The sequence below is a fragment of the Quercus robur genome, chromosome 8 (assembly GCF_932294415.1).
Source record: "Quercus robur chromosome 8, dhQueRobu3.1, whole genome shotgun sequence".
NCBI lineage: Eukaryota > Viridiplantae > Streptophyta > Magnoliopsida > Fagales > Fagaceae > Quercus > Quercus robur.
In genome coordinates this window covers 62,680,105-62,704,757 of record NC_065541.1, presented here as the reverse complement: position 1 = coordinate 62,704,757, position 24,653 = coordinate 62,680,105, and the positions used below count along the sequence as shown (strand labels likewise).

The window sequence follows — 24,653 nt, the reverse complement described above, 5'->3', positions numbered from 1 at the left end:
TTCATTTTCTTTCTCCAGTTCTCTTTCTTAACTTTTTTTTTCATTGTAATAAGAATCGGAGAAATAGGTAGAGAGAGAAAGAACATATGGGTTAGATGGCTCCGCTCTGCCGCCGCCGCTCGTCTTCCTCCCAACGCAACCCAGATGGTAGATGTAAGGACACAAAATCTTCAACGGCCCAGCGACGATGTTGGGCTCGCATGCGGAAAGTCCCTCACAATAGTATTTGTAGAGAGTGGGCTTGAAAGGCCAGCGTTGGATCACAGGGCGACGTTTCGGGACGGACTGTAGGTGAGCCAATATGAGAAAGAGCTTTGAGCTGGATACTCAGGCCCTTCAATCTTGTATCTAGGAGGATTTGGCTCCTCGGATCATGTTCAAGGAGCGGTGGTGTTGTCCCTGGTTACCCGTCGGCGGGTTTTTATGTGGTGTCCGGTGTACATTATCCTGGCATTTTCCTTCATCAATGTCTTTCTCGAGAAGCTAGATGGGAAGAGAGCCCCCCTCCTCCTTTTGGTCACATAACATTCTCTTTTATACTAGCCTACGTTCGTTGTCCTTCGTCCACGTGTAGGGTCGATCTTTCCAGGACAGATATCTGTCCCATCAGTCTAATCCCAAAATTACTGTAGGTGATCCATAAAGCCTAAGATCCCGGCTCTGTTAGGGGCAGTGTCATGTCAGGGAAGGGCATTAAAGACAACTTCCCCAGGATATTTTCTGATCTTTTTAGCTTACTCGTGTTCCATTACTATCCCTGAGGTTTTGGGCCTGCCGAGGACGAAACCGTCCTCGGCTATGTCTTCGGGCTATTTTTATGTTTCCTAGTTTCGAGCTTGGGCCTTGGCCTCCTTCAGTTTAAGACCGGTGGGCTTCCCATAAGCGTGTGGGCCGGACCCATAAATTATTGGACCCCACATTAGCCCCTCAAAATCCTGCTGTCCAACATCATGGTAGGACAGGTGGATTTTGATGATGTCAAGCCCTTATTGCCGTTCACTTTCTTCGGATCTTGATCAACACTGGCGACTCTTCCCCTCCACAAGGAACGCACCGGTCTACGAGCCGTTTTTCCTGGATTTGCGCACATTGCCGTTATGCTGCGTGGTTATCTGCAGCGTGTCTTTAATGTCTTCCCATTTACGAGGCCTCCCAGATGCAACGATTACTGATGGTGTGGGAGAACGAAACGGCGCGTTATACTCTGGATTTCCCTGGGGATCTGAATGTGTCACATACCCTCTTCTTCGTTCCCTATATAAAGAGAGAAGACAGAGGGTGACTCTCTCATATCTGAATCCCTCACGTTCTTCTCAGAATCCACTTCCTCCATCCGGTTCCTCCCTACTCAATAATACTTCTCTCATAGTAATCCACCATGAACAAATCCTTCCTTTCCCAGAAATGCCATGTCCTGACAAAACTTGAGATGGCTCGGTCAGGGCAAGGATGGCGGAGGCTTAAGATTTGCCTCCCCATTCTTTTAGCCAAAATCCGAAGCAGGGACTCGTCACACCCCATTTCTGGTGTGACCGAGTCGAAAACCTCCCTTGTCATCTCCATCCGCTCTCTCATGAGCATACCTAATATGGCTCCCCTTCTCCCTCTTTTGCTCATTTTACTTTCTTTTCATTGCTTCCCTCTTCTTCTCCTCCTTCCCGCTCATGTCCTCCATCTTCTTTTTCCCTTGCATTCTTCAGTGACAGGAGCTTGCTGAAGTGCTTCCATGTCTTCTAATTCTTCTTCCTTCTCTTTCATTATTTTTGTATAAGGATCTTCTCCTGATATGAGCAGTACTGAGGCATAGATTTCAGAGAGACTTTGAAGGCGAGTTCAGAAGACACTTGATGGTTTACTTATTTGTGTTACGGATGTTGTCACTATTTTAGCAGTTCATTTTTTGTATAGGCTTGTTTAAGCCCTTCCTTGTATGTTGTAACAATTTTTCATATTAATAAAAGTGATTGTTACTCTATTTCGTATGTCTTGTTTATATATTCTAACAAATGTGAAAGCGCTGCTCGGCATAATAGTATAGCATTTGAATCAATAATAACTAAGGCCAAAGTAATCGTTCCTAAAAAGATGCCTCGATAACTTTAACAAAATTATTATTCAACATAACAATCCGACCAGTGAGGAGCGAAACTTATCTTAAAATTAGCCGTGATGGGCATTAAATGCTCGATAATGTGTAAGAAGTAGTTATCCGAGGACACGTTACCCACCGGATGAATGGCCTCCTTAGGTTGACGATCATTAGGACGTTCTGCCATCTCCATGATACGCGAGCCTTAACCTTTCCCAGTATTTAAGCCGAGAAATTTCTTCATTCGGGCAGTTGATTTCCCAAGCAGCCCGAGTCCGAGGACTTTGCAAACCCTGGGTTTTGTTCAGGACTTATGCGTTTTATCTTATGTACTTGATTTTTCCCCTTAGGCTTGAGTCCGAGAATTGTGTCTTTATCGGTACTTGGTTTTCCCTTTTAGCTTGAGTCCGAGGACCATGCAAGCCTTAGGTTCTGTCCGGGACCAATGTCTGAATCAGTATTTGGTTTTCCCTTTTAGCTTGAGTCCGAGGACCATGCAAGCCTTAGGTTCTGTCCGGGACCAAAGTCTGAATCAGTATTTGGTTTTCCCTTTTAGCTTGAGCCCGAGGACCATGCAAGCTTTAGGTTCTGTCCAAGACCAATGTCTGCATCAGTACTTGGTTTTCCCTTTTAGCTTGAGTCCGAGGACCATGCAAGCCTTAGGTTCTGTCCAAGACTTTGAGTTCAGATTTTCCCTTTCATTGAGCATTTCCCGAGGTGCCAAACAGGGCGTCCCTGGGCCTTCACGCAAAGCGGGCCTGGGCCGCGAATTTAAATGAATCCGCAGATTAAGAGATATTTCTGCAACCTCTGGCCATGCAGTACTTCTCTGACGCCCCAAAGATCGAGGCGCGCCTTTACGAGGCTCCTTGAGTCTCTTGGCTGTAGTTGACGTTGGAAGTTGAGCCAAGACCGCTTTGTCGGTAGTGCTCCTTGGGACGCCGCGTGAGTTGACTGCCATTATCTTGTCTTTTCAAATAAATAGGAGGGAGAGAGGGTTGCTTTACATATACACCCATCCTTTTAGTTTCCTCTCACATCACTTTTCCCATACCCGGAGTTCTCCTTTCTTGGCATGACATGTTGAAAGCGAGGGTTGGGAAGAAAGAACTTCCTCCGCCGCAGAAGCGCCGTGTCTTCATGAGGCTTATAACAGTAAGGTATGGGCACAGGAAGCACAAGTTCAGGAGAGTACTCCATCTCCACCGAGGGGGAAAGGAATCTTCCCCTCTTTTAGTCAAAATCCGAAGCAGGTTCTGTCCATGCCAGAGTTTTGGTGCGACAGAAGAAGGGTTTTCCTCCATCAGCGCCTCTGCTTTGCGGTAGGCATATGTTTAGAGAAAGCCCCACCACCTCCAACTCCCTACACCTTTTCTTCAACGGTGTCAGGTTCAAGTTGGGTCTCTTTGGCTGCCTAAGTTATGGGCAGGTAAGGGTGCGGGGGAAGAATAAGGTCTCGGAGCTGTAGCCAACCTTTCCTCCGACATACCTCCTCGGCTTTCTCCAGCTTTCTTGTATTTTTCTTTTTCTTGCTTATGTAGTAAGCTTTGACGTAGGCTGATTCCAGCTTTTCGTTTGTACACTGTACTATTTCTTCATCGTAATAAAAATGGAAATTGATTTACATGTTTTAAGCGTTGATCTAATGGGCAACACAACTTTGTGAACGAATGTGCTCTATGTATGTGTTGCTTTGAAAATATTTGTGATAAAGCTACTTTGAAGCATAATCTAATCAACTCTCATCTGTCAGCACTATCAGGCATTATATCGATAACTTGTAATAAATCAAACTTAAGAAACTAACCGGGATATCAGTTGGGTATTCTGTGATAAGCGCGTGAATATCGTCCAAGGCTGATGATTTATAAATATTCCATCCGAGCAATCGACTGGGAGTTAGGGAACTCCGATGATGCTTTCGTGTACTTGGTTTCCCCACAGGCTTGGGTCCGAGGACCATGCAAGGCCTTGGTTCTGTCCATTACTTGTAAGATCTCTTTTTTGTACTTGGTTTCCCCATAGGCTTGGGTCCGAGGACCATGCAAGGCCTTGGTTCTGTCCATTACTTGTAAGATCTCTTTTTTGTACTTGGTTTCCCCATAGGCTTGGGTCCGAGGACCATGCAAGGCCTTGGTTCTGTCCATTACTTGTAAGATCTCTTTTTTGTACTTGGTTTCCCCATAGGCTTGGGTCCGAGGACCATGCAAGGCCTTGGTTCTGTCCATTACTTGTAAGATCTCTTTTTTGTACTTGGTTTCCCCATAGGCTTGGGTCCGAGGACCATACAAGGCCTTGGTTCTGTCCATTACTTGTAAGATCTCTTTTTTGTACTTGGTTTCCCCATAGGCTTGGGTCCGAGGACCATGCAAGGCCTTGGTTCTGTCCATTACTTGTGAGATCTCTTTTTTGTACTTGGTTTCCCCATAGGCTTGGGTCCGAGGACCATGCAAGGCCTTGGTTCTGTCCATTACTTGTAAGATCTCTTTTTTGTACTTGATTTCCCCATAGGCTTGGGTCCGAGGACCATGCAAGGCCTTGGTTCTGTCCATTACTTGTAAGATCTCTTTTTTGTACTTGGTTTCCCCACAGGGTTGGGTCCGAGGACCATGCAAGGCCTTGGTTCTGTCCATTACTTGTAAGATCTCTTTTTTGTACTTGGTTTCCCCATAGGCTTGGGTCCGAGGACCATGCAAGGCCTTGGTTCTGTCCATTACTTGTAAGATCTCTTTTTTGTACTTGGTTTCCCCATAGGCTTGGGTCTGAGGACCATGCAAGGTCTTGGTTCTGTCCATTACTTGTAAGATCTCTTTTTTGTACTTGGTTTCCCCATAGGCTTGGGTCCGAGGACCATGCAAGGCCTTGGTTCTGTCCATTACTTGTAAGATCTCTTTTTTGTACTTGGTTTCCCCATAGGCTTGGGTCCGAGGACCATGCAAGGCCTTGGTTCTGTCCATTACTTGTAAGATCTCTTTTTTGTACTTGGTTTCCCCATAGGCTTGGGTCCGAGGACCATGCAAGGCCTTGGTTCTGTCCATTACTTGTAAGATCTCTTTTTTGTACTTGGTTTCCCCATAGGCTTGGGTCCGAGGACCATGCAAGGCCTTGGTTCTGTCCATTACTTGTGAGATCTCTTTTTTGTACTTGGTTTCCCCATAGGCTTGGGTCCGAGGACCATGCAAGGCCTTGGTTCTGTCCATTACTTGTAAGATCTCTTTTTTGTACTTGATTTCCCCATAGGCTTGGGTCCGAGGACCATGCAAGGCCTTGGTTCTGTCCATTACTTGTAAGATTTCTTTTTTGTACTTGGTTTCCCCATAGGCTTGGGTCCGAGGACCATGCAAGGCCTTGGTTCTGTCCATTACTTGTAAGATCTCTTTTTTGTACTTGGTTTCCCCATAGGCTTGGGTCCGAGGACCATGCAAGGCCTTGGTTCTGTCCATTACTTGTAAGATCTATTTTTTGTACTTGGTTTCCCCATAGGCTTGGGTCCGAGGACCATGCAAGGCCTTGGTTCTGTCCATTACTTGTAAGATCTCTTTTTTGTACTTGGTTTCCCCATAGGCTTGGGTCCGAGGACCATGTAAGGCCTTGGTTCTGTCCATTACTTGTAAGATCTCTTTTTTGTACTTGGTTTCCCCATAGGCTTGGGTCCGAGGACCATGCAAGGCCTTGGTTCTGTCCATTACTTGTAAGATCTCTTTTTTGTACTTGGTTTCCCCATAGGCTTGGGTCCGAGGACCATGCAAGGCCTTGGTTCTGTCCATTACTTGTTGGAGATCAGCCCCTAGACCATGGCGGGGGGATGTGGCCTAAAGCCGGAAGCCCCTAGAGCTGTCCGCCCTGTTGACACTGCAGGGCGTAGCCCCTAGCAAAAATTCGGGTCGGAGCAACGACGGCATGTCGCCGGAGATGGAGGGAATCCCACAAACCTCAGCTGGCTAGAGAGTTGACTCAAACACCTCCTACGCCAACGCGCAAGCCTTCCCACAGACGGCGCCAATTGTAAGGACACAAAATCTTCAACGGCCCAGCGACGATGTTGGGCTCGCACGCGGAAAATCCCTCACAATAGTATTTGTAGAGAGTGGGCTTGAAAGGCCAGCGTTGGATCACAGGGCGACGTTTCGGGACGGACTGTAGGTGAGCCAATATGAGAAAGAGCTTTGAGCTGGATACTTAGGCCCTTCAATCTTGTATCTAGGAGGATTTGGCTCCTCGGATCATGTTCAAGGAGCGGTGGTGTTGTCCCTGGTTACCCGTCGGCGGGTTTTTATGTGGTGTCCGGTGTACATTATCCTGGCATTTTCCTTCATCAATGTCTTTCTCGAGAAGCTAGATGGGAAGAGAGCCCCCCTCCTCCTTTTGGTCACATAACATTCTCTTTTATACTAGCCTACGTTCGTTGTCCTTCGTCCACGTGTAGGGTCGATCTTTCCAGGACAGATATCTGTCCCATCAGTCTAATCCCAAAATTACTGTAGGTGATCCATAAAGCCTAAGATCCCGGCTCTGTTAGGGGCAGTGTCATGTCAGGGAAGGGCATTAAAGACAACTTCCCAAGGATATTTTCTGATCTTTCTAGCTTACTCGTGTTCCATTACTATCCCTGAGGTTTTGGGCCTGCCGAGGACGAAACCGTCCTCGGCTATGTCTTCGGGCTATTTTTATGTTTCCTAGTTTCGAGCTTGGGCCCTGGCCTCCTTCAGTTTAAGACCGGTGGGCTTCCCATAAGCGTGTGGGCCGGACCCATAAATTATTGGACCCCACAGTAGATAGCTTGTGTGTGTGTATGTGTGTGTTTTTTTTTTAATGGTTTGATTAATTTTAAGATTATGTTTTTGAGTTGTATTTTGATTATGCTTGAGTTTTTAGAGATGTTTGAGAGAAAGAATTGTTATGATTTTTTTTTTTTTTCATATTTGCTTGTTCTGATTCAACTTTATTTTAAGAATTGGATTTTGTTTTGTGTTTTATGTTTGGATTATGTGAGAAATGGAGAGAATGAGAGAAAAAAAAAAAAAGAAATCCGGAGGAGATAGAAAGAATTGATATAATAGTAACTGAGATAATATTTTAAGCAGAAAAATTGGTTTGGAGTTGCTACAGTGTTCTCTAAATTAAGAGAATCAATGTAGCAACTTCAAAAATAAATTTGGAGAATTTGGACGTTTGGAGAATCGGTTGGAGTATGAATAGTAGCCTTTGGTGCTCCAAAAATAGCTATACAAAGACTGTTGGAGATGCAATAAAGGGCAAATGGAGTGGATGGAAATATTTTATAATTATATTCTTGAATTCTTATGTTAAATCAAATCGTGCTTTTTGGAATATAACACTACATTGCATGGTGATTTCCTCTTCTTTCTTATTCATTCTAAATAAAGACAAATAGAAAAAGATGCAACGTGACAATCTATCAAACATTTCCACCTTTAAGGAAAGAGTCCAAAATCGATATTAAGGGTCCATTTGGATTGAATTTATTGTTTTTGAAACTGAAAACTGAAAACTGAAAGTACGGTAGCAAAATAATTTTTAAATGTGTGAATAGTATCGTGAGACCTCTTTTTAATATTTTTTAGTACGTGAACAGTAATAAATAGTACTGCTACAGTGCTGCTACAGTGCTTTATGTCCCCTGGAACACGTGAAGTGAGGCAAAAAAAAAAAAAAAAAGGTAAAACGCAAAACGCAGACTTGACTTTCAGTTGAATCTAAACCGGCACTAAAAAAAAAATGTGTATATCATGGGTGGAATTAGGAATTTTGTGTGAACAAGGAAAAGTGTATGCGAAAGAATATTTGAGGCTTTCCATAAATATATAAACACACCCTAATTAAGCTTCCTTTGCGTCCAAAAGTCATTCTTTTTTTTCTCCTATGGCAGCAAAACTCATCTTTCTCTTCTTCGTTTTCATTCTTCTCCTATACAAAGTAAAGCCTGACCTAGACAATGTTGGACCCTTGTTGACCCAACTCACTGACGGGTTCAATGCTGAACGTAAAAGCATGTGCTTAGACGACGCAGTGATTGATAACAATGGCATTCTTCGGCTGACAAACGAATCTGTTCAAGTTGATAGCCATGCTTTCTATAAATATCCAATCAAATTCAAGAACTCCTCCAACGGCAAAGTTATGTCATTTTCCACTACGTTTGCTTTTGCTTTGATCAATGAACATGGAAATCAAGGCCGCCACCACTTCGCTTTCACAATCTCTCCATCTGGGGCTCTTCTAGGCCCTTATCTTGGTCGACTCAAGGCCAGAAATGATGGGAACATCTCAGACCGCGTATTCACGGTGGCATTCACTGTCATTCACCCCAAGTTCAGTGACATCGATGATAACCATGTTGATGTTGGCCTCAAATACAGCATAGTATCGAACAAATCTGTTCGACCTGATCAATCTCTGCGTAGAAAGAATTCCCTTACTCTGAAGAGTGGTCATGTAATTCAGGCATGGGTCGAATATGATGCACGAATAAATCAATTAAATGTTAGCCTTGCGCAAGAATCTGATAGACCCAAGTCTGCATTTTTGTCCTATAATGTGGACCTCTCACCAATTTTCAAAGAATCCATGTTCATTGGGTTCCTTGCTTCAACCGACCGTCCATCCTCAAATTCACACTATGTCTTAGGCTGGAGCTTTAATATAAATGGAGATGCTAAAAATCTCAATTTGGATCAACTCAGGCTGAAGCTCCCAAAAATGAATGGGTCAAAAAAGAACCGCACAGGCCTAATTGTTGGTGTTTCAGTCTCTAGTGCTTTGGTTGTAATTTTGGGGATTGTTTTGGTTCTTTACAATGTCAGGAAACTCAAGAAGACTGATGTGGTTGAAGCCTGGGAGATTGATATTGGACCACATAGATTTTCTTACGAGGATCTAAAGAAAGCAACAAAGGGTTTTGGAGACAAAGAGCTACTTGGGTCTGGTGGATTTGGTAGAGTTTACAAAGGAACTCTGCCGAATTCAAATACCCAAGTTGCTGTAAAGCGTGTTTCCCAAAATTCGAAGCAAGGTTTGCGAGAATTCGTGTCTGAGGTTGGTAGTATTGGCCATCTTCGTCATCGAAATTTAGTTCAATTATTGGGTTGGTGCCGTAAGCAAGATGATTTATTACTTGTGTATGAATTTATGCCTAATTTAAGCTTAGACAAGTACCTTTTCGATGAGCCTAAAGCAATCTTAAGCTGGGAGCAAAGGTTCAAGATCATCAAAGGGGTTGCTTTGGGGCTTTTATATTTACATGAGGAATGGGAACAAACTGTGGTTCACAGAGACATCAAAGCAGGCAATGTGTTATTGGATTCTGAGTTTAACGGAAAGTTGAGTGATTTCGGTCTTGCTAAGCTATATGAGCGTGGCTCCAACCCAAGCACAACCAGGGTGGTGGGCACGTTGGGTTATTTAGCACCTGAGCTCACACGCATAGGCAAGCCAACAACAAGTTCTGATGTGTTTGCCTTTGGTGCTTTATTACTAGAAGTGGTATGTGGTAGAAGGCCTATTGACCCTAAAGCATTGCCTGAGGAGCTCATGCTTGTTGAATGGGTTTGGGAGAAATGGAGCTTAGGAGCAACCTTAGATGTTGTGGATTCAAGGTTGGGGGGTGAGTTTGATGAAGTTGAGGCTGTTTTGGTGCTTAAATTGGGCTTAATGTGTTCCAACGATGCACCCGAGTCAAGACCCACTATGAGGCATGTGGTTAGGTGCTTGGAAACGAAGCTAGCTTTGGAGGAGGATTTTATGCAATCTTATCCCACTACTTCAGCCTCAGTTGGTGATAACGAGGATATTGCTGATGTTGAGGATGTTTTAACTGCATCCTTTTCAGTTTTCAGTGGAGATAATGGTAGTTAGTCTTGTTTCAATGGTTTGGGATTTTCAATTTCAGTTGCTACTGCATGGTTACGTATGTAGTATTTGTTTGGATGTAAATAAATTAATCATCTTGTCCACCCTCTCTTTTTCTTTCGTTTTGTTTTGTTTATGTTGGAAGTATATAATATTTTAGATGAAAAGTATGATGTAATATTTTTGATGAGAATTAATGCCACGCAACTCCATGCTTCAAGAAAACTTGTCCTAATGGTATTGATAATTATTAGGTATTCCGAGTATAGTAGAATGTTTTCTCAACAGTTCTCTCTGTTTGTTGGATTGGTTGCTTTCATCAAATCCTTTAATTTTTCCTCACAATCTGATAACTAAACTCCAATCTTAGATTTTTAGGAGACTGTTGTTCTACTTGTGTCATTCCAGTTTTATGTATAGCATGCTTATTATTTACAGATGTGGCACATACATAGCCTTTAAAGTCACATTCAGTGAGTTGTCCCTAAAAGAAATGGACATTTAAGATGTGGGTCAAGGGGCATATATTTTCCAATCACATCAAAATCCAAACAGGTAAAATATATATATATATATATATATATATTTAACAAAACGACATGAGCAACTAATATTGATATTAATAAAGGGAACCAAAAATTTCCCAAACCCCTCATGAGTCACCAGGGCGGCTCAACAGTATAGGCAAATGAAAACAAACCCCTCATGAGTCATCAGGGATTTGTTTTCATTGTAAAGAGATGGACTAGTTACAGAAAATGGACTAGTTTTGTTTAGTTTTAGTGGGAGCGGGTTTGTACTTTTGTTTTAAGGTTTCGAGAATTTGCAGGGATTTTCGTTGGTTGGAAAAAGACTAGATTTTTTTTTTTCTTCACATGGGGATGTGTTGGGTTCTAGGACTTTAGGTTTAAATGTATTAGAACTTCATTTTATAATTTTGACAAACCATGATCAAAACGTTTAGTCTTGTTTTAGACTTGCTCAAAGTATGTTTATGTGTAAAGTTGGAATTGAGTGTATTATAGGATTTATTGTGTAAATTTTCCTAGCTCGATTGATCGAGAATTGGACTCGATCGATCGAAACTTGTGCAAATTGTTTTTCTGCAAAATTTTCCAACTCAGTCCAAGCCCATTTAATGTGTAGGGTTTTATGTTTTGCCTTAAATATAAAAGGGAAAACCCTAGCCACGTTTTTAGGTTGTTGTTTACGCTGTGTATGTGAATCTCTTGTGAGATCTCGAGGTGTTTGCCTTTACATATACTTAGGGTTATCAAGAATCAAGATTTTGTCAAGAGCTTAATGATCGGTTCGGTTGCTGCATAAAAAGCTTAAAGAGAAATACAAGTGGGAGTACTTGTGGTTGTTGTGAATCCAAGAAAGAAGTAATCCGTAGACTCGAAGCTGTCATATGATCGTGGTAGTAAGTTTCCTACTCGAGGTAACAATAGGATGTTAGTGGTCTAAGTCTCTATTGTACAAACTTCAATTCTTTCATAATGGATTTGTTTTACCTTGAGGATAGCTAGGTTAAATTCTCCCCAGGTTTTTTACCGGTTTGGTTTTCTTGGATCATCATATCTTTGTATTATTTATTTTCCATTTCTTTACATGATATGATATTTATGTGTTAACCTAGATCTACATAATTTACCTAAGTTAATCACTAGGTTAAATAACTAGGTTAATCAGTTTGTGTTTAAGGGGTCTAAAAACGTATAGGATGGAATAAATTAGGATTTTTTTTTTTTCGCCTAAAGCCCCCAAAGAGAAAAAATTTCCCAAATTTTAACCAATAGAGTTTTTCTTTCATTGTAATAGTATTAATTAAGCCCAAATATTAATCAATAAATAAAATAAATTTTTTTTATCAAATGAAAAACAAGAGAGAGAGAGAGAGAGAGAGAGAGAGAGAGAGAGAGAGAGGTGCTACATCCACTGTAGGGAATTAACATGAAATTCTCAAACCTGTGAGAAATAAAATAGAGAAACCACACGTCAAAGAAAAAATAATAATAATAATCATACGCACAAGACAGTATTTACGTGGTTCGACAATTTGCCTACATCCACGAAGTTGCAGGGATTCACTATTATCAGGAAAAAATACAAAGTGTGACAGTACAGTTTTTCTCTCTCTCAAAAACTACATTATAAAAAAATAAAAATAAAAAACTCTAATCACCAAAACAACGGTTTTTGTATCCTACGCACAGGATTCACAATAGGCTACAAAACGGGCCAAAAAAATTTTCTCAGGGGCGTTGCCTTCGGATCTATCAGCCTAAGCCTCCACTCCATAGACTAAGCCTCAGAAAATCTCTCATTAAAAATCATGCAACACCATTTCGGGTCGGGTCGTCATCCGAATCAAACACAACTAGGCTCCACAAAGCCCAACAAATCTCCCACTTTGAGACTAGTTCAATCACCAACATCAACTGCAATCCTCCAAAAAATAATCCCTCATCCATGCAACTCATCCTCCTATTCTCAAGCTAGAAGACCAACTGAAACTGCACACAGTTTCAACTTCTCAATAGTGACACCCTTAGTCAACATGTCTGTTAGGTTTTTAGATCCACAAATCTTCTCAAGTATTATCAGCTTATCTTTAATAAGGTAATGGATAAAATGGTATTTTGTTTGTATATGCTTTGACTTTGAATGAAAAGTTGAATTTTTAGCAAGAAAAATTGCACTCTAACTGTCACTGTGTAGAATGCCCATCTCCTGCTTCTTACCCAATTCATCTAAGAAGCCATGTAACCAAATCATCTCCTTTCTAACTTCAGTTGCTGCAACATATTCAGCTTCTGTAGTAGACAAAGTAACAATCTTTTGTAGATTTGAAGCCCAGGATATAGCTGTACCACCCAGAGTAAATACAAACTTAGTAGTACTCTTTCTACTATCAATATCACTAGTAAAATCAGCATCTACATAACCCTGCAGTTTCAAACTTGCACCAGTGAAGTAAAGACATGTATCTAATGAACCCCTCAAATATCTTAGAATCTACTTGACTGCCTCCCAATGCTACTTTCTTGTCCTACTCATGAATCTACTCATAACTCCCATTGCATGTGCAATGTCTAGCCTTGTACACATCATAGAGTACATCAAGCTGCCAATAGCTGAGGCATAGGGCACTTTGCTCATATGGTCCTTTTCTTTTTCTGTCTTTGGTGACTGTTCTTTGCTTAGTTTGAAATAACTACCCAAGGGTGTGCTTACTGGTTTAGCTTCATTCATGTTGAACCTGCTAAGAATTTTCTTCACATACTCTGACTGTAAAAGCTTCAATGTACCATTAGCCTTGTCTCTAATGATTCTTATACCAAGAATTTGTTTTGCAACTCCCAAATCCTTCATTGCAAACTATTTTGACAATTGCTTCTTTAGATTAATAATCTTCTCAATGCTAGACCTTGAAATGAGCATATCATCCACATACAACAATAAAATGATGTAAGAATTCCCAAAGAACTTAGAATAGCAACAATGATTAGCTTCATGTCTCTTGAACCCGATTTTATGCATAAAACTTCAAATTTCTTTTACCACTATCCTGGAGCTTGTTTTAGGCCATATAAGCTCTTTCTCAATTTGTAGACTAGATTTTCTTGTCCCTGAACAATGAACCCCTCTGACTGAATCATGTAAATGTCTTCCTCCAAGTCACCATGAAGGAATGTCGTCTTCACATCTAACTACTCAAAATGTAAATTTTCTGCAGCCACCATTCCCAGTACCAGTATGATTGTTGACATCTTCACAACTAGAGAAAATATTTCTGAGTAGTCAATGCCATTCTTCTGCTGGAACCCTTTGACAACTAATCTGGCCTTGTAACACTTGCTACCATCAGGCTCATTCTTTATTCTGTATACACAAAGCCTTCTTTCTTACTGGCAATTCAATCAATTCTCATGTCTGATTCTCCAACAAGGAATCCATCTTATCATTCATGGTTAACTCCCACTTGCTTGAATTTTCATCCTGCAAGGCTTCATCATAACACTCTAGCTCACCACCATCAGTCAACAGGAGATAATTTAGATCGGGTGAATAACGTTGTGGAGGTCTAATGGTCTTGGAAGATCTACGGACTTTAACTATAGGTGTACTCTAATTTACCTATGAATCTACATTCTCTTTATCTTCTTCACTCCTTTTCTAGACAGTATTTTCAATCAATTCATCTAAGTTGACAAACTCAGATTTCTTTTTGTTAGAAAATTTAGACCCCGGTTGATAGAATTAACAAGTTTTAAATCCAAGTTGTTAATTAGATTTATTATGAATAAACTTGTTAAAGCAAACAAACATCAATATCATGTCAAAATCATGCAGCAGAAAAATAAATAAGACAATATATGATGACCTAGGAAAACCAATGAAACAAACTAATTTCATAGTAAAAAACCTGAGGGAAAACCTTCCTGAAAAGCAATTCACTATAGTAAAGAGAAGTTTCAAATTTAGTACAAAACCTTTGTCCCTAGGCTCTACAATCCCCGTAGATGAACTCACAGCAGAAACCTTCTACTATTTCAGAATCTCTGAACTCTTCAATATATGAATGCCACCCTTTTAATGCACGAATCCCAGTATGTGACTAACTAATTGTGCGGATCCCAGTACGTGACTTAATCACCAACTAGAAGAAGATTATTGGCTACAAAGCTTTTCACTTTATCAACAATGAAGATCAAGAAGCACTTAGTTACAAAACCCTAAGGCGCAAAGACGTAGTAGCTTCTTTCAGAGAGAATAAGGCATCAGTCACCTTTTGCATATGTTCTCCTTGTATTCTCTTATGTGACGGCCTCTAAAATAAGCCTTATATAGGTCTAGGGTTGTGAGAAAATAAATCCTACATAAATAAAAAAACTTGAGCCGAAAATCAAATCTAGAAATCTGAATTCCCGTAACTTCAATCGATCGGGAGGTGTCGAAGAGGTGTTGAGCTTTAAACTTCGACAGATACAGTTATCGAGAAGCTATCGAGGAGCTGTCGAGGAGACAGGAGTTTTCTCGATCGACCCACCAGCTATCGAGAGGTGTCGAGATTGCGATAACAATCAACTGAAGAGCTCGATAGATAGGCTAGCTATCGAGAGGTGTCGAGCAGCTGTCGAGCTATCTGCCCGCAGGTGTCGAGCTATCTGCCCGCAGGTGTCAAGCTATTTGTCCAGTTTTAATGAATATCCCTTCTTCACTTGTTTCTTGGTCCAATTTTCATGGTTTTAATACTAGACTTGAACAACATGTTTCTTGAAGTATTAAACACATCCTAGATCTACCCAATTACAAGTAAAGTGCGTTTTGTCAAAAGATTAGCCAACTACATAAATATTGACATATGTTCCTAACATGAATCACATATGTCCTAACACTTTTGATCTATCTCTATAACATCTAGCACTACAGTTGACCTGTTCTTGTACATAACCTGTTCATTGAATATCACATTTCTATTTCTAAATATTTTTCTGTTTTGTTTGTCCCAAAACTGAAAGCCAAATTTCTCACCACCGTAGCCAATGAAAAAACATATTTTAGATTTTGCATCAAGTTTACTACGAGCAATAGAATCAATATGAACATAAGAAACATAATAAAAAACTTTTAAATGGGAAAACTTTACCTCTTTACCGTTCCAAACATCTTCAAGAAGTCTAAACTCCATGGGAACTAATGGTCCTCAGTTTATTAGGTAAGCTATAGTACTAACAGCATCAGCTCAGAAAGTTTTTAGTAATCCAACATGCAACTTCATACTCTTAGCACACTTATTGAGAGTTCTATTTATGTGCTCAGCCACATCGTTCTGTTGTGGTGTCCCAAGAATAGTCTTCTCCATCCTGATTCCATGTGCAACACAATAGTCATTGAACCCTCCATCTATGTACTCTCCTCCATTGTCTAACCTCAAACATTATACTTTCAAACCTGTTTCTGTCTCAACCATAGCCTTCCACTTCTTAAAAGTCTCAAATACATCATATTTATTTTTCAGAAAATAAACTCATACCTTTCGGTTTGAGTCATCAATGAAAGTGATGTAATACCTTGAACCTCCAACAGATGCAACCGGAGAAGGCCCCCACAAATCAGTGTGTACTAACTCTAATTTTTCAGTCTTCAGTATCCTGCTAGTTTTCAAGAAGCTCACATTTTTCTACTTCCTTAAGATGCAGCTTTCACACATGTCAAAATCAACGAACTTCAATTCTAGTAGTTTCCCTTTTGACAGTAGCATTTTCGTCCTTTTCTTACTCATGTGACCAAGTCTGCAGTGCCATAGGCTTGTATCAATACTTGCTTCAGCAATTGCAATTGTATCTCTTGGACTTTAGGTCATATATAGAGTACTACTCTTCTTTCCACGGGCCAATACTCTAACTCCCTTTGTAACCTTCCAAGTACCACCAATAAACAGTATTGCATGCCCTTCATCATCAAGTTGTCCAATAGAAATTAGATTCCTCCTCAGGTTAGGAATATGTCAAACCTTCCCTAGTAACCAAATAGACCCATTGGGTAACAATATTCGGACGTCTCCCATATCCACAACATTCAAGGCTATACCATCAGCCAAATACACCTTACCAGAATCACCGACAACATATTTCTGTATGATTTCTTGGTGTGGAGTGGTATGAAACAAAGCTCCTGAGTCCAAAACACAATCATCAAGTGGACTATCTACTGCAAGAAGTAATGCATCCTGTACCTCTTCTGTTACAACATTAGCAGAATCATTTTCATTCTTCTTCTTATGACTTTTGCATTTCCTCCTAAAGTGACTCATTTTCCCACAGTTTCAACATTGTACTTGTTGGTCTGATCTAGATTTACTTCTGTTCTGATTACAATTTTTGGATTTTGATTTGTCCCAATTTGAATTTCTGTCATTACCTCTGCTTTTTGTCTCAAGGTTTAGGACAAAACCAAATCTTGAGATTTCACCTGCATCTCTTCTACGAATCTCCTCAGTTACAATTAAATCTCGTATGTCATTGTACTTCAACTTTTCTTTTCCTGTAGAATTGCTTATTGCCATCCTCATTGCCTCCTAACTGTTTGGCAAAGAAGCCAAAACGATCCGTGCACGGATCTCATCATCAAAATCAATTTCTGCAGACGACAATTAATTTGTGATAGTGTTAAATTTGTTCAAATGTAGTGCTACTAATGCATTCTCTATCATCTTCAAATTGAACAGTTTCTTCATAAGATGCACCTTATTATTTGCTGACGGCTTTTCATACATACCAAACAAAGCCTTCATCAGATCTGTTGTGGTCTTCTCCTTTACAACATTGTGTGCAACAGACCTAGACAGAGTTAACCTAATGACTTCGAGTACCTGTCTGTCAAGAAAAGCCCATTCCTCATCCTTCATAGTTGCAGGTTTTTCCCCTAGAAGCGGCAGATGCAACTTCTTCCCATAAAGATAATCCTCGATTTGCATCCACCAAAATCCAAAGTCTATGCCATCGAAATTTTCTATTCCAGACGTCTTTCCTACTTCCTCTGCCATTGCTCCCACTCAAACCTAACCCTAGGCTATGATACCATTTGTAGGGAATTAACACGAAATTCCCAAACCTGTGTGAAAAAAAAAATAGTGAAAACGCACGCCAAAGAAAAATAATAATAATAATAATAATAATAATAATCACACGCATAAAACAGTATTTACGTTGTTCGGCAATTGGCCTACGTTTATGGAGTTGCAGGGATTTCACTATTATCAAGGAAAAAAAATACAAAGTGCAACAGTACAGTATTTTTCTCTCTCAAAAACTACATAAAAAAAATAAAAAATAAAAAATAAAACCTAATCACCAAAACAACAGTTTCTATATCTTGCACACGGGATTCACAATGGGCTACAAAACAGCGCCAAGAAAAAAAAAAAAAAAAAAAAAAACCGGTGCAGCACACTGATCATCAATATAAAATACTCGTGAGTACAGCCCAAGAAATGAGGGTGCCATATCTATCTAGTTTGAAGTTGAACTTTACGCACAAAAGATACTGCTCGGAGGAAACATTTGCAGGCCATATGGGACAAGAATATTGTCCATAACCACAGACCTAGAAATTTACAAAGAAAAAAGAAAGAAAGAAATCTTCCCTTTTTTTGATGAATTAAAAAAAAAAAAAAAAAATCTTACGTGCTAGGTAAAAGCAGATCATCAATTAAAATAGTCATTCAAGGGATGACTTTTCTGGTGCTTGATTTAAACTGTTATCTTTGTCTTTTTTTTGAGAAACGAGGTATAATGATTCTAATGAAAATTTTTCCCGTGATTGATTGAAAGTATTCTCCCATCCTATAGTACTCTAGTGAGGGGGAAGAAATTAAAGCCCAAATCATTATTCACATGTAGCGGTGTTAATGTTTTACGTCATGAATACGACACAATATTTTACAGATTAGTGTAATGTAAATAGGTTCGTATTAAAACAGGGCAACATGGTTTAACACGATTTCTTACAAATAGATTTGTCAATTCTGGGTTGACTTCCTTGACTCGCAATCAACTCAAAATAACATGATTCATAAAAAAATTAAATGTCATTTCTATATAAAATAAATTTGAATTTTAAATATAATTGTGTAAGCAAAAGAATTTTAATGGTTATATTAATAAACTCTCCATTGAACTCTAAAATCCCTAAAAATTTTATTCAAAAAAAAAAAAAAAATTGCTTTATTTTTCTTGAATTGTGTATTAAACAGATTGAAATGGATCCCATCATGCCAACCCACTTAATACATAATTATCTAGGAGTTGAGGGGTTTTGAAACGATTATTAAATGGGTTGGATTATGATTAAGCTATGCATTTGAATATCCTTACTATGACATGACAACTAACACAATCCGCTAAAATGAAGTTCCGCCTCTATTCACACGAAAGCATGCACATATTAAGAAAAAAAAAAAAAAAAAAAAACAAAACAAACAAACTAGCGCATTTAGATGACTTATTTGCTTATTTATTGGAAGTAGATAAAGGTATTTTTATACCTTGAAAATGAAATTTAGAAGAATTTTATGTTGGGGAGAGAACACTTTGAATGACTTCAATTGAATAGTTAATATAATATATGGAAAGATCACTTAACCCAAAAATTTAAAATTATGAGTTAGGCATAGCTATATTATATTAATCACTCATTATTCTTATTATTATTCAATGTGAAATTTAACTCATCTGTGAATACCCAACACTATATAAAGGGTAAAAAGCTAAATAAACTTAAAAAAAAAAAAAAAAAAAAAAAACCCTTGAATTCACACTTGGAATAAAAAGAAATAAAATATTTAAATACTTAGATGAGGCCCATGAACGGTGAAGAAATTTTGAAGAGACCCTATGTCCTTATGTTGCATGTCTAAATAATTATTCACCCGAAAGCATGCTCATCTAAGAAGACAAAAATTAAATTATAAATTTTTTTTTTTTTTAAATTGATGAGGGCAGTTTGAATCATGAATAATTTCAGAGGATATCTAATTAGTATAAACTAATAGGCCAAGAATGTATTGGCCCCTTTGACAACATTTTTTTTTTTTTTTTTGAATCTAGACCCCTTTGACAACTTAATCAAATTAATTAGCCAAGTGAAATTAATTAGATTTAATTACATGCAATAAGCATGGTAGCACAAACAAATCACCAACTAAGTTAAATGCAGGGAAAAATAAATTTGACACAGGTGATTTGTTTACGAATAGAAAAAATCACCGAGACAAAACCTCGTCGGGTGAATTTAAGGTTACCACTCCTGAGAATCCACTATTATCAAAACAAGCGGTTACAAATAAAATGAATCTTAGTACCTAATACTAACTTATAGTTGAACCCTTACCCTAATACCCAATTGGACTTGTAATATAGCGACAATCTCTCCTTTTAATGTATGGCTCCCAGTACGTGACTAACCAATGATGCACGAATCCCAGTACGTAACTAACACACCAACTTGAGAAAGATGTTGGCTGCAAATTTCTTCAGTTCATCTAACAATGAAGATCAGGAAACTCCTTGGTCACAAAACCCATAACGTAAAGACACAGTAGCTTATAGAGAGAATAAGATGAACTAGAACAAATTCTGTTTTTGGTCACAATTTGCATGCACAATTGCATCAAGTTGCATTATTTTTGACGGCCCTTAAAATAATCCTTATATATGTCAAGGGTTGTGAGAAAAGAAACCCTACACAAATACACATAGATATGTGTGAAATCAGATCTGGAAATCTGAATTTCGTAATTCTCGATAGATACAACTTCTGTCAAGATGCTATCGAGCATCGGCATTAAACCTTGATAGATATGATCTGTCAAGTTTTAATGAACAGCACTTCTTCATTTGTTTTTTGGACAGATTTGCATGACTTCAATACTAAACTTGAACTCTTGTTCCTTGAAGTACTAAACCCATCATAGATCTACCTAATTATAAGTAAAGTGCGTTTTGTCAAAGAATTAGCCAATTTATATAACATATGTTTCTAACAAGTCTCATATATGTCCTAACATAAACCATGAAAATGTTTGTCATTCTTCGTAATTCTATTTACAAATAAAGTAATAATAATAATAATAAAAAATAAATTAAAGGTATCCTCTAGTTTTAATAATGTATGCTCCACATAAATAAACTATTTTAGAAAAAATGAAAAATAATTTTTTTTTTTTTACCGTTTTTTCAATTTCTTATAAAAAGTTTTATAAATTGGATGATACTCTAACATTAATAAAAAGGTCATTATTGCATTGATTTAAAGCGCAAAGGAGGAATGATAAGGGTTCCAACCGAGTAGGAATAGTGGAGGAACAATTTTTGGTGATGCAAGATATGCAAAGAAATAGGAAACTAGCCTATTATGTATGCTGACAATTAATGTGTGGGGTTTGGATTGAGATTCAGTGCAATTCATCACATTCCTCTCACAATATTTTTTTTTTTTTACTTTTTTTACTTTTTAATTTTATTCATTTTTTATATTTAATGGTTGAGATTTAGAGATGCTTTTCATACCAATAGGTTTGGCCATAACCATGACTCATATCATATGCATATGTGTTAGGTTCTAAGGAATTAGGAACTAATGCTTCAATGTGTAATGTTGGCAAACCATTATCAAAACATTTAGTCTAGATTTAGGCTGCTCAAAGTGTGTTTTTGTGTAAAGTTGGAATCAAGTGTACTGCAGGATTTATTATGTAAATCTGCAAAGTTCGATTGATCGAAAATTAAGCTAGATCAATCAAAGCTCATGCAGATTGTTTTTCTGCAAAATTTTCTAACTCAAGCCCAAGTCCATATGACGTGTAGGGTTTTATGTTTTGTTTTTAAGTATAAAAGGAAAAACCCTAGCCACGTTTTACGGTTGTTGTTTATGCTATGTGTATGAATCTCTTGTGAAATCTAGAGGTGTTTGCTTTCATACATACTTAGGGCTATCAAGAATCAAGATTCATGTCAAGAACTTGATGATCGTTTCAGTTGCTGCACAAAGAGTTTAAAGAGAAACACAAGTGGGAGTACTTGTGGTTGTTGTGAATCCAAGAAAGAAGTAGTTCGTGGACTCAGAGTTGTCACGTGGTCATGGTAGTAAGTTTTCTACTTGAAGTAGTAATAGAATGTTAGTGGTCTAAATCGCTATTGTGTAAACTTCAATTCTTTCATAGTGGATCTGTTTTACCTTAAGGATAGCTAGGTTAAATCCTCCCCAGGTTTTTTACTGGTTTGGTTTTCCTGGATTATCATATTGTTGTATTCTTTATTTTCCGCACTATTTCAATGATATGATTTATCTGTGTTAATCTAGATTTGCATAATTTACCTAAGTTAATCACTTGGCTAAATAACTAGGTTAGTCTGTTTGCGTTTAAGGGATCTAAAAACGTACAATATATAGTAGCAAAAAAAAAAAAAAAAAAGGAATATTTAGGGGGTTTGATACACCCACTCAAATACACATTTTTAGTTTTTAAAAATAACACTGTTTCGTTTTTCTCTAAAGAAAACAAAGAAGAAGATTATTCAGCAAAACAAACAAAAACAAAGTATGGTGGATTCCACTTAAAACCCATCAGTTTTTTTCACGGAAATTTCAGCTTTCAAATAAGAGCCCCACGTAATCATAATAATAGACCTAATTATTTAACCATAAAAAGTTACTTTATCTATTTTATCTGCATACATGTTGCAGTAGTAAATCTATTTTAGTTTTCAACATAATAAAATAATATAAACATTACAATAAAATAAGATATCTAGTTATTTACTACAATAAAATAATATATCCACTACAGACAGCCATCACAGCCACAACCACAACCACAACCACCACCACCACTACCACCACAGCCCACAACAAAGGAAAAAAAAAAATCAACCAAGCCCACAGGTACCTACTAGACCAACCAAGCAATACCCACACCCACCACCACAAAACCCACCCAAGCCACCACCATGAACACATCGATCTACCCACAAACCCACCCACACAAACATCGTATTGAACCCAGTGACCCATTCACGAACCACACTGACCCACCACAACACACCACAGCACACCGACACTGATGAATCCAACCGACGCCGACTATTCAACCACACCAGCCCATTGATGACGACGAACCTAGCCACCCATCGACGTTGATCGGCGGCTTGGGACAACTGGTGGGTCGATGACGTTGAGGATGAGTGGGCCACTACCGCCTATGAAACAGAGAGGTGAGAGTTTGAGAAAGTGAGCTTAAGAGAGTTTTGAGAGATGAGAGCTTTAGAGAGTGACATTGAGAGAGAGGCACAATGAGAATAAAAGAGTATAAAAAAAAAAAAACAGTCGTATATTATTTTAATCTGGGTTGGAGAATAAAAAAAAAAAAAAAGCTTTCAGCTACATGCACAGCCATAGATAGCTGTGCATTGTAGCAATGAAGGTAAAAAAGAAAAATACCTTTAACTCCACTGCTGTATGGTTGATTTTTGTGTTTTGGTGGAGTTAAAATAGCTATATAACTATTTAGCTCCATTACTACAAATGCTCTTATGTCCTTCAATGTCACATTAAAGCTAATCCTTTTTTTTTTCTTTCTTTTTCTTTTATCTATTAACTTTTTCAAAGCTTCAAATTAACTCTGTATTTTTGTTATAGATCCAAATGTTAACTACTTTAAAAAAATAAAAATAAAAATTGTTGAATTACTCATAATAATCTTTTAAAAGCATTCAAGTAAGGGTAGAACTTTACAAGTATATTACTATATTTTTAACATTTTTATATTAATTTATTTTAAAGAATCAAATTACATGATTAAATTCTACATATTTATATTAATCTATTAATTTGATTGTTATATGAGTTAATTATTTTGTTTTATTTATTTTAATGATATGAAATATATACTTGTAGATTAATTGAAATTATGGAAAAACCTAATCACAATGATGATTCTAGTTCAAATTCTAAATCAACTCATATCCAAGTATATTTTGCAGATCTTCCAATTGAGTAAACTAAAACGGATATGAAAAAATAAATTAAAATTTACATTATATTTATATTAGATATTGATTAGTAATATAGATTAATTTTACTTTTAAACTTCTTCTAAACTTGCTTCCTCTTATGTTGGTCATAAGCCTTTTGAAGGTTAGTTAAATTAGGATATATATGGTGAGATAAGAAAACTGCAAAGTGATAATCATAGTTAGGAAAAAAATGTACTTCTTAGTGTGATTTGGGATTTGGTTCTAATTGTAGGCTATTGTTATGGACAAGGTATTTTATGTATCTCAGGAATATATCATCTTCTCTCTCATAGGGGAACCACCCCTTTGAATATAAAAATTAGGATAATGACTAATGCACACAAAGTACACACATGCCAATGTGGCGTGCCACTTATTCATCACACATTTTACTTATATCTATTTTTCATCATATATTTTGTCATGTACAAATATGTGTAATTAGGTGCGTAAAAAAATCACTGTCCTAAAACTTAATGCCTTATCCATACTTAGTCTCTCTGAGAAAACTTTAAGCAAAAATATAAAAGCAATAGCATTAGGTGTGCCAAATAAGGCTGTGCATGGGTCGGGTTGAGAAGTTTTTTAAACCCAACCCATCACAGGAGTTCAACCCAACCTACATGGATCGGGTTGGAACCATGGGTTGGACAATTTTTTTTTAATTAATTAATTATTATTATTATTATTAAATCGAGCATTAAAACACTACCACCACAAGTCAGAGCAAATTAATAAACCAAATAATCATGAGCGTAACGCCAAGCAAACACAAATTATATGAGAAAAACTTAGGATTTGGTTCTATTTAGGAAGAGGGGCAAAAAAAATAAATAACAAAATTATGTAATATATTTTTAAAATTAAAAATATATTAAATATAGGTAGGTCAGGTTGGGTTAGGCAGATTTGTAAATCTCATGACCCAAACTCAACCTGGCTCACTATATATATATATATATAAAAAAAAAAAAATCATGACCCAACTCAATCCACCAATCCCTAAAAAACTGACTCAACTTGGTGGGTTGGGTTGGGTCAAGCTGGTTTTGGTGGGTTGGCGGGTTCGCTGCACACCCCACCCCTAGTGCCAAATGCCAAATATTTGGCATTTC

At 38.0% G+C, this 24,653-nt stretch overlaps 1 protein-coding gene across 1 annotated transcript; it reads left to right on the top strand.

Annotated features, from left to right (window-relative positions):
* Positions 1–7,972: 7,972 nt before the first annotated feature.
* On the top strand, positions 7,973–10,062 carry LOC126694189 (L-type lectin-domain containing receptor kinase S.4-like). The gene has a single exon (XM_050390268.1). The coding sequence runs from the start codon at positions 7,973–7,975 to the stop codon at positions 9,962–9,964; it is 1,992 nt and encodes a 663-aa protein (XP_050246225.1). The 3' UTR covers positions 9,965–10,062.
* The last annotated feature ends 14,591 nt before the right edge of the window (positions 10,063–24,653 follow it).

What these genes read in the sequence shown, in the direction of transcription:
- LOC126694189 (XM_050390268.1), top strand. Translation starts at nt 7,973, where the DNA reads ATGGCAGCAAAACTCATCTTTCTCTTCTTCGTTTTCATTCTTCTCCTA.